General features: G+C 46.3%; 1 protein-coding gene across 14 annotated transcripts in view; it reads right to left on the reverse strand.

The window, feature by feature from the left end:
• Dnai7 (dynein axonemal intermediate chain 7) overlaps nt 1-11,404 on the reverse strand; it is a 36,379-nt gene that overhangs the window by 22,986 nt on the left and 1,989 nt on the right. For 7 of the 14 annotated variants that reach the window (XM_039107467.2, XM_039107476.2, XM_039107466.2 and 4 more), the window contains exons 2-5: nt 10,824-10,841; nt 8,795-8,876; nt 6,648-6,850; nt 4,378-4,479 (exon numbers count right to left, since the gene is read on the reverse strand). In XM_039107467.2, coding sequence (XP_038963395.1) covers nt 4,378-4,479; nt 6,648-6,850; nt 8,795-8,876; nt 10,824-10,841 — 405 coding nt within the window. Of the gene's footprint in view, nt 1-59; nt 2,369-4,377; nt 4,480-6,647; nt 6,974-8,794; nt 8,877-10,823; nt 10,842-11,404 lie in introns of those variants that run through there. The other 7 variants (NM_001106627.3, XM_039107474.2, XM_039107473.2 and 4 more) reach the window with 7 other exon arrangements.

Genomic DNA, 11,404 nt, shown 5'->3' on the forward strand with positions numbered 1-11,404 from the left:
GGGATCACACTCATGAAAACACCGCGAGGGAGGTAGCGTTTAAAAGTTGTGGTTTTTACCGAGGGAAGGGAACATGCATACACCACCGTGTGCATCTGCGGATCAGAGGATAACCTGCACAGCAGCCAGTTCACTCCTTCCACCATGTAGGTCCTGGGGATTGAACTCAGGTCATCAGGCTTGGCGGCAAGCACCTTTATCCACTGAGCCATCTTGCCAGCCCCTACATTGTTTTGTTTTGTTTAAAATCTGACATCTCAACATTATATACCACAATTCACACAATGACATAAACTATATGACCAAAGAAATCAACTTAAATAACTGGTCTCCCCACCTCCCTCCACAGGTGCTTCCTCCTTTTTTGAAATCCAGTCTAATTATGCAGTCCTGGCTGTCCTGGAGCCCCTCGTGTAGACCAGGCTGGCCTTGAACTCACAGAGACTGCCCCTAAATGCTGTGATTAAAGGCGTGCACCACTTTTCCAACTCACTAGTGTCCGTTTCATCTAAACAATTTCTAATCTCCACTGTTACCTGGGGCACAAATTCTGTTTGCTTTTGTGCATTTGTTTTGAGGTTGTGTGAGCCGTTTGCTTTCTGTCTTTCACAGCACTCACAAGATGGAGGCTGTGCTTTCTCCTTTTCTGGTTCTCTCTGACTGAGACCTGACACTGGTGTTGCCAGAGTCCTCTCACCATATTGTCCATGTAGACTTTGCACGTCATCACACTGTGCTTATTTTAAACTCTAGCATCATGGCCTGTTTAATGCTGAGTTTCCAACTGGGCTTCTCACAGTTACGTTGTCTCCAAAGTTATGGTTTCTGATTAAACTAAATGGCCTGACACACTCTTACATATTATTTACTAGTGTGTGTGTGTACGTGTGTGTACATATGTATGTATGTGTGTACATGCGTGTATGTGTGTGTACATGTGTGTATATGTATGTGTGGTGTGTGTGTATATGTGTGTGTGTCTGTGTGTTTGTGTGTGTACTGTGTCTATGTTCACATACAGTGGCCAGAAGAGAACATTAGAATCATCATCACTCTCTGCCTTTCTTTTGAGGCAGGGTCTCTCTCTCTCTGAACCTATCGCTCACACTGTCTAGGACAGGCTGGAAACCTGTCAACCCGAATGATCCCCTACACCCCATCTCCTCTCTAAGCTGGGATTGATTACATGCGTCTGCAGAGGATGCTGGCCTTGCAGAATCCAAGCTTTGGTACTTATGGTTACAATGCAAATGCCTCTAAACGCTGAACTGTCCTCCAGGCCCGACACCTACATATTTTAATTCAGGGTCATTTCCTCAGAATCCACGCTTCAGAGAGACTATGGATTTGCTTCCAAAATCTACCAGAAGTGAGGCACATGGAAGCTTGGTCTCCCAGCATGCGTCAAAGTTGCACTTTTTACACTGTGATCCAGTAAGTGTATAATACTTATCTATAGACATTTGTATACACACACACACACACACACACACACACACACACACACACACCAAAATAAACCTTAAAGCGGTTTCTTTGCAGCAGCAATGCCTCTGTCTGCTGCATGTGGTACTGCATGGGAGCATTTCACCCACTGTCAGGCCAGCTAGAATCTGTCCTCTTCAACCTCAACAGCGGCGTTGGTAAGGCAGTCCAACTGTCTATCCTTCATCTTTATCGGAAGAGCGAGGGTGACGGGCCAGGGCCACTGTATTTAACACCTTCAACTGTTTCACTATAAAGACATCAGTGTGTGCATCTCTCTGCCAGTGGGCATCTCTCGGGAGTGCTCAGCAAGGAGTCACTTCAGAATAACACTCTCGTTGCTGTCACGGCCTCAGTCTTCCTGCAAGGAAAGCTCATGAGAGAGGCACTCAAGGAGACTCTCACCCTATCTCATCCTCCTTTCCCCTTTGTAAGGACAGGTGGTCACCAGGCCACAGGAACAAGTCACCTACAGCACTGACCTCTCACCTCATCACACATCACACTCTGGACGGGATCGCTAAAGGTACGATGGAGAGTTTTACCTTACTCTTACGATTACACAGTTTATTCACTAGCTTAGGCCTGCCACTGAGGAAGTGGAGGAGAGACACCAAACACTGGTGTATTTACAGAAAGCAACTCTGCTGTACAAAACTTCTGCGAATGAACTAAGAAAAGACTGGAGTCAAGCATGGAGGAGGGCTAGGACTTGGGAGGCTGAGGCAGGGGCATCTCAGACTGGAACAGAGACAGACCACACAGACACACAGACACACACATACACATACACAAAGCGGGGGGTGAATGAGTTTCACCATACCTATCTTGCTACAAACCATCTCTCCCCATCCACCCATCCATCCATCCATCCATCCATCCATCCACCCATCCATCCATCCACCCATCCATCCATCCATCCATCCATCCATCCATCCATCCACCCATCCACCCATCCATCCATCCATCCATCCATCCATCCACCCATCCATCCATCCATCCATCCACCCATCCATCCATCCATCCATCCATCCACCCATCCACCCACCCATCCATTTTGCACTTCTTACCTGACCTCTCTGATTGCTGCTCTAAGTGTCAGCTCCTATGCCTGTATTCAGTCTCATCTTATTCCTGTCATCTACCAGGGAAGAGGCAGCACAAGGTTTTGCTAAGGGCTTTGCTAGCTGAGGCTTGTTAGCGTGCAGACCTGGGGCTTTCTGTCTTCCCCCGCATAAACCTCCAATGTCTTACTTCTTCATTGAGCAGAGGAAAAAGCACTCAAAATAACAAAGCAAGCACTTTCCCAACATAGCTGTTCTTTTAACCAAGGTGCTGACTACAGGGCCATGGGCGCTTATCTATGCAAAGAGCACATCAAACCACAATTCACCAAACTGGACGGTCTCAGAACCACAGTGAGTAGTGAGAACCAAAGCCAGAGATGTTACTGGACACCACTTACCAGACTGTGGGAGAGACACGGAGAACAACTTCACTAGCTGCAACCAGCCAGCCAGCCAATGGGCCTCAGCCTGCACCATCTAACCAGCCACGGGAACCAACCAGAGCTGCTCCTGGCTCCCCACAAGTTTTATTTTCAATGCACATGAATTCTTTAAAGACAAGAACTTCATGAGGAAGCCTCTGCCAGCTTCAAACTTTGCTTCTGTGGCTTCCTTACCTCCTGGTACTCACAGTAACCAAGAGCCTCTGGTTACTCTGGGTTAGGCCTTGGTTTAGGGGTGGTGGGAGGCCATGTCAGCAATAAGGGCTGATCTACTTCCTTGTCATGTAGCTCTTTAGTTTCTTCCAGAACAGTTCTGCAGGCTCGGTGTGGTGAAAGGCCTGGCCTTCTGCCTATCCTGGCTTTGGACTTGGCTTCCTCTTCAGGCTCAGTCATTCCACCTGTGCCTGGACGTGGGACTGTGCTGTCACTTGGGTGCTTGGAGGGGATCGGGCCATTCGCCAGGATGACTTCAGTGTTTTTATGTCTCAGGGAGTAGGAAGTCTGAGGGGGAGGGGGCTAGGCCATGGGGCAGAGACATGAACAGAATCCAGACCACTGAAGTGTCTCACCTTCCAGAGACTCGGGCGATAGCACTCCTAGACAATGAGACTAGTAACATCCAACATCACTACAGAGGGACCAACACACAGATGTGATCATGATCATGCTTGGAAAATTGCCAAAATGTAGCTCAGACATGACATAAGCCCCTCTTGTAAAGGTTGCTCAGACATGACATAAGGCACCCTCCTGCTGAGGAAACGGTGCTGAGAGATGTGTCTGATCCAGGTTTCCACACTCCTTCCAAGTCTGTATGCACCAAGAGGAATATACAGAAGTGCAAGCCAATGGATCAGACAGACTTCCGAGTGAACAGGGAGGAGTGTGAACACTCCAAGTGTCCCTCTACTGACAGCAGCTCTCTACAACTGCATCAGTTTCCCCTGAACACAGTCATATATGTGCCAGATGAGGGATGTTTAGAAGATTTAAGAATGTATGTATTCCTGTGTGTGCAGTGCCTGCAGAGCCCAGAAGAGGGCATCGCACGCACGCACACACACACACACACACACACACACACACACACACACACACACACACACCGGATAACTGGTGGTAACTAGTGACTTGTGGTCACTATGGATAACTGGTGGTAACTAGTGACTTGTGGTCGTTATGGATAACTGGTGGTAACTAGTCACTTGTGGTCGTTATGGATGCTGGGAATGGCCAGGGTCTCTGCAAGAATAGTGCGCGCTTTTAACCACTAAGCCATCTCACCAGCCTGGAGCTTTTCCCTAATAAAGTTTCCCAAGATAAAATTCAGTATCTGTTCCCTCGAGACCCCACAGTGAGCTGCAGAGGAGAGAAAGCCTCACCTGAGCCAGTACTCGCATTTCCCGCTTCTGTTTCTCTGCTTCAGGAAAACAACACTCCAGCAGAGCAAGCTCTTCCAACTCCTCGCTTCTCCTTTCTAGGTCCTGCCACAGAAGGAGGCAGCTGATGGCTCTCGCATGGCTTTCAGGGGAGCATTTAAGGGTCATGTGGCTGAATATACAGTTCCCAAAGAAAGAGTTGTTACTTTGAATAAAACTGCCAATGATGCCTGAAACAGTAGCTTCAAAGTAGCTTACAGGTCCCACTATGGGAGATACTATTTGCCCCGGGTGTGAGATGATACAATTCTGCATGTTTTGGCCTGAATTAGAGCAGTGATCCCACACTACACTAACTGGGGGAGGGGGGGTGGGACCATGAGGGGAGGTGGTGGCTGCAGGCCAGAATGTCCTGATGACGAGAAGGCAGGAATTGGCAAGCTAGCTCTAACCCTAAGTGTCACATGTTTTCCCTTTATGCGATAAAATGGAAGAGGCATTAAGTACTCCTATACACACCAAAGGCAACAGTGTCCCAGAAAGAATCTGTATAACTGAGTGTTTGGAAAGATGTGCTCTCCAGAGGGTTTCAGCTGAACACAGGTCAAGGGTGAACATCATGACATTTGTTTGGAATAACAAGGTTCAGCATTCAAGCAAAATATTAGAAAAAAACATCTAATGGACAGCAAATCTTTTAAAAAACTTCTGGTTTGGTTAGTAATGAAATAAACATAGGAGATGCTGTTTTTCTTTTTTCTCCCCGAGACAGGTTTTCTCTGTGTACCAGCAGCTCTGGCTGTCCTGGAACTTGCTTTGTCGACCAGGTTGCCCTGCAGCTCAGAGATCTGCCTGGCTCTGCCTCCCAAGTGCTTGAACATGTGCACCCCCGTGCTTGGCGACGATACTGTTTTTCTTTGAGGTGGGGTCTCGATATGTAGGCTTGGCTGGCCTTGAACTTCTGTGAAAACAAGTCTACCCTGCTTCATGAGTGCTAGAATTAAAGGCATCCGCCACCTTGCCTAACACATTTGTGGTGTTTGATAGCAGAGAATGAGAAACTTCAGCATTTGGAGGTAAACAGGTCACTGGCCCGGGGTTTTCTAAGAACACAGTCTGCCGCAGAGCAATGCTTGGTTTGTGGAGGGTGTGCACCGCTCACAAGGGCCTGTGCTCCCTGGTGCAGCTTCACATCCCACAGCAAGGAGCTCACTCCTTAAGCTTGGGGAGGCGGCATGTGCTGCCGTCCCAGCTACTCAGGAGGCTGAAGCAGGGGGATCACTCCAGATTGGCGTTTGATTCTAGCTTCAGCAGCACAGCACAGTTCTGTAGAGAAAAGGAAGAAGCAGCAGCAGCGGCCATTTGTTTAGTTTTGGTGCAGTATTCAAGGGCACCACAATGATCTGAAAGCTAAGCAGATGCTTTCCCACTGTGTCGTACAAGCACATGTGAAAGCCTGTGTGCGTGCGTGTGTGCATGTGTATATACACACAAATGTATGTATGTGTGTGTACATGCAAACACAGGCCCGTGTGTCTGCACACAGGCAGTAGTTAACAGTAGGTGTTCTTCCTTGGTCCCTCTCCTTTATGTTCTGAGGCAGGACCTCTCTCTAAAATGAAAGCCTGTCAGTTTGACTAGGCGGGCTGGCCATGCACTTCAGGAATCCACTTGCCTCAGCCCCTCAGTGCTGGAGCCATAAGCAGCCAGGTCACCTGGATTTTCATGGGGAGCTTATAGCCCATGCTTTCAAGGTGGACATTTTCCCACGGGAGCCATCTCCCAGCCCTGTGTCACTGTCCCCCCATTTCAGTAATCTACCTGTACAGGGTGAGCTTTCTCTCATATGCTTCTGCTGAAACACACGACAAAATGCTGGCGTTAACCTAGGAACACTGGTGTCCTCGGTTAAGCTGGATGTAAAGAGATTTTAAAGACATGGCCAACGGCCAGGTAGGGTGGCCTGTGCCTTTAATCCCGCACTCGAGAGGCACAGGCAGACATATCTCTGAGTCTGAGGCCAGCCTGGTCTACACAGAGTTGCATAACAGCCAGCACTGCATAGACCCTGTTTTAAGAAAGGAAAATGGCAGGGGGGTGGCAGCACATGCCTTTAATTCTCGCACTCAGGAGGCAGAGACAGGCAGATCTGTGAGTTTGGAGCCAGCCTGGTCTACAGAGAGAGTTCCAGGACAAGCAGAGCTACACTGAGAAACCCTGTGTGAAAAAGTAAGTCAAACGAGCGAGCAAACCAATGATGTTCACTTCTCTACCTGAAAACACATGTGAGGGGATGCCCCACATGCAGTGAATGCAGGGCTGGGCACACTGCAGCCCCAGTGCAGGAGTGGGTAGCAGCCCAGCTGACACTCATACTTATTTACTTTCTTTTCCAGCAGATTCCACTTTTCTCTCTCAATCCGTTGTTTTTCTAGCCTTTCCTGTTCTTCCTTTTCATATTTCAGTCGAGCCTCCTCTGAAGAACCAAAGAGAAGTCAGGAGTCAGCTGCAGGGATCAGTCACAGCGTTTTACATTCTTGGAGTTCCTCTGAGTACTTCTAACACAGAGCCGAACCTTTTATGGAGCTCACAGCCTCGACTGTGTGGCAGAGAAGAGAAAATGTTCACTTTCCAGCCCAGGAACCCAGGAGTGAAATCCACTGCATCCTTGTATGAAAGCAGCCCTTTGAGAGCAGTGCTCTGAACACTAAATACTCATCAGCGTAAAAGTGAACATGACTCAGCCTCTGATCCACATGGTAACTCCACTCACAGGGATGCCCTCTTCTTGCCTCCAAGAGGACCTGACACACGTGGTGTGCAGACATAGGTACAAGCAAACACGCAATCACATAAAATGAAAGCAGACTTAAAGAATTGCATGGAGAGTGGGCTGGTGCAATGGCTCACCCAATAAAGGTTCTTGCAGTCAAGTCAACCTGACACCCACACTGTGGAAGGAGAGAACAGCAAGTTCTTAACCTTAAGCTTCTCCTTCTCTCACTATTTAAAATAAAACATGAAATATCGACTCCAGAGAGCTGCTCAGCAGTTAGGAGCATTAGCTGCTCCTGCAGAGGCCCTGGGCTCCATTCCCATGACCTACATGGCAGTTCACAGTCATCTGTATGGGCTCCAGGGGGCCCAGTGCTCTCTTCTGACCTCATGGGCACTGTATGTGTGGTGCACAGACACAGACGCAGGATGTGAAAATTAATACATCCGAGTTTATAAATCCTATGCCCAAGAGTTAGATCCTGGGATTTTCTCATTTCCAGTATTTAAAACGACCAACAAAGGCCATGGGGATGGCTCAGAAGGCAAAGGCAGGACCCTGAGCCATCTAATGAACCACATTTGCCTCCCAGATCCCACCTGTGAAGGAAAGGACTCCCAGGCGTTGTCTTCTGACTTCTGCATGCATGGCAAAGTATGAGTGTCCCTCAGTAAATAAAAAAACCTATAAAGGTCAGTTAGCAAACAACACAATGTGCTTTATTACTCACAAAGGGCAAATATACGGTAAAAGAGATGGAGTCCTTAGCAACCCTGACATCAATCTGCAGACAGAGTCTAACAGCTGTAACTCCACGCATGCGGTCTTTAAAAACACCAATAATTTAATTTTCCAATACTTATGATGACTGGTCAATATTAATGAATGGGATTTCCAGTTTAACGAGCAAAGAGATAGTGTTAAACATTGAGAAACTGGGCTCGCACTGTTTCTAAAAGCAGGCACTATTCTTGCAGAGGACCCACCTAAATTTAGTTCTTAGCACCCACATCATGAAGTTCACAACTTCCTGTACCCAGATTCAGAGGGATCTAACACCTCTGGCCCGGGGACACCTCAACTTGTGCATACCCATGTTCAGACACACATACACATAGCATGAGTCTTTAAAAAAAAAAAAACCCTCAGGGTTAAAAAAACAAGTTAGGCTGTTGTATGTAGCTTCTGCTAGTGTGTACTTCTCACTGCTAATAAATTTTAGGTTCAGGATTCTTACCACACAGTCTGAACCAATGTGCCCATTTTTTATCAGTAGATTATAAACACTTTAAGGCAAGCCAGACAAAACGAGCAGACAAAAACATGGGCTGATCACCTGAATTTGAATTTCTGAGAAGCAATGTTTTTTTGGGGTTTTTTTTTTGTTGTTGTTAATTTAAATAGGGCCCAAATATTGTATGGGGCAAAACATCAAAAGATCAGCTGTTTGTCAGAAGTGGAATTGGACTAGTTCTGAACTCTGTCTGGTAGCATGCTCAGATGTTTCTGTGTGCACTGGTAGTCTATGCTCTGAGTAGTGGGAATCCTTGATAAAACTAAAGCCTGTGGAGAACGCCAAGTGGCTGTGTGGGGGCCAACCCCTGGCTAATGCTCCGATGTGCTGGGAGATCCGGAGTGCAGTACCTTCCTCCTTCAGGCGTTTCTCCTCCTCCTCCTGCAGCAGACGCAATCGCTCAGCTTTGGTTATCTTTTTCTTAGTGGGAGCCTTAACAAAGACCACACATTAAAGAGGCTGTCAGCACATTCCCACGGGACTTAGAATGCTTCCCTTCAATCAGCAGTCACTCTCAAGCTGCTGGAGAGATGGCTGGGAGGGGAGTGAACTTTTGCTCTTCCCAGGGCCCAGGTCAAGCAGTTCAACCCCCTGTAATTCCAGTTCCAGGGGATTCAATGCCTTCCTCTGGCTTCTTCAGGCACTCGTGGTGCAGATAAAATTGCACAGGCCTGCACTAGGATACACACATTTTAAAGATAAATCTTAAAAAATAAGGGGTTGGGGATTTAGCTCAGTGGTAGAGTGCTTGCCTAGCAAGTGCAAGGCCCTGGGTTCGGTCCCCAGCTCCGAAAAAAAGAAACAAAAATAGCAATTACGAAAATAATTATTGATTTTTATGAAACCAATTTTTATGTACAGTAGTTCAATAGCCAAGGCAGCTAGTTTGTGTCAGCACGAATTCATTGGCTTCCACACAGTTATTCAACAAACATTAATTCAATTCCCGTAATAGATCAGGCATGGTACTTAATGCTATAGATACAAAAATGAAGGTGACATGGGCTGGAGAAGACAACGCAGTGTGGAGGATCTGCCTGCTGTACACAAGGCCCCAGGTCAGTCCCCAGATGACACGCTCCTGGTCATAAGTCGCCCACAGGCTGAAAATAATTACCAGGCCAGCGAGGTGGCTCAACAGGTAAAGGCGCCCACTGCCAAGCCTGACAGTCTCAGTTCAATCTCCAGGACTCACACGGTAGGAAGAGAGAACAGATTCCTGTGAGTGATCCTCTGACTACCACATGTGTGTCTTGGCATGTCTGTTCAAACTCAAACATGTACATATGCAACATGATCCAGAACTTATATCTGAGGCACATTTTCATATGCGTTGAGAACCCGCCGAGTGGACAGCGAATCCTTAGCATGCCCTGGGCACTAGACCCTGTGAAAGCCAAAGTTCCATACTCAACACCGTACATAAAGTCAGCACATTTGCAGGCAGGCAGCCTGTGTGTCCTCTCCTACTCGTTAAACTGCATCATTCCAGATCTCCGCAGCTGCCATATACACTGCCCAGGAACTGCTCCACATGAAAGTCTGGCACACTCACTGCAGTTGCGATTTCGCACATCTTTGTCAGCCAAGCCTTCCAGAGTGTTTCCTCTGGTTTTCAGAGACACAGAGCATGCTCCGTATTGCTACATTTAAAACCGTGTATGTGTGTGAGTGTTTGCCTGAATGTATGCCTGCTGCTCACAGACGTCACATCCCCTAGAACGAGGGTGACACGATTGAGAGTCACATACCCCCTATGTCCAAGATGTCTTCTTCCCCTCTTTGCTTTGTAGATTGATAACTTCAAAGTAGACATTTTAATCTCCTAATTACAGGCCATATTTAGTCTACCAACAGATTCTGTCTTACTTGAAAAAAATTCTTTCTTTTTTTTAATATTAGTTCTTAAGTGTGCCACCGTATCTCACACCTGAAATCCCAGCTGCAATGGAGGCTGAAGTAGGGAGATCATGACCTCCAATTTCTACCCTGTACAAACAGGGTAGAAACCACAAGTGTGTGCTAGCTTGAAGGTCCTATTTTAGTCACAACAGGTCTGTAACTATGGTGTATGTTTATCTGAAATAAATAAAAAGTAGGGCTAACCCAACATATTCTACAGTGGAAAACTAAAGCCTCCAAACCAGACACAGGTCAGAACTAAAAGTGATTTATTACTAGAAATATCATTAAATGGGAAACACATTTGTAGTCATGAAGAATTATCCAATGATGTAAATAATATTATTATCTAAAAGTTGAGGTAGTAAATTCAGTAAACTACAACTAAATAGAAAATTATCACAAAGTTCCATAAGACATTCATCAGTACAGTATGTTCATAAAACTATTTATTTTGAAAACATAATTTCTACATACCTTTTTTTGTTTGGGACCCTAAAAAGTTGAAAAACAAAAAGAATTGACACATTTTAAAGAGAATTCAGATACTTTCAACAAAGCATCACAAAATACATTAATTAGGAGAAGCTAGAGAAGTGCCCCAGGGAATTTTCTTTGGGCCTCCCCTGCAACTTTTCTGTGACTCTTTGGCTAACATAAATTGAAAAGCTACCGTAAAAAGAAGCCAGAACAAACTAAAAGCACAAGCAAGAAAGCCCACAAGATTTCTTGGGAAGCACCTTTTTGAGGTAGTCGATACTATTTCCCATGTCAAAGAGTCTATAAAAAGAGAGCCAGTTAAAAAAGGACTGGTTGAAAAGATCCCCCAATCTCCTTACTGACACATTGCTATTGGTACTATTTCAAATTTGCAGATGTGGTGGCTGTCTCAAAGAAACCTTTTTATTACGTAAGACTGATAGTTTTTGTTTATGGGGAGGAAATCAGTGATTTTCAAGTTTGCCAATTCATGTGAAGACTGTCCAGCCACATGTTTTAAAGTCAGCCTGTTCCTTTTGGAAAGCTCCGTACTTCAATTCTGACTTACAGTTCCAGGT

This window comes from Rattus norvegicus, chromosome 4 (genome assembly GCF_036323735.1).
Source record: "Rattus norvegicus strain BN/NHsdMcwi chromosome 4, GRCr8, whole genome shotgun sequence".
NCBI classification, from domain to species: Eukaryota; Metazoa; Chordata; class Mammalia; order Rodentia; family Muridae; genus Rattus; species Rattus norvegicus.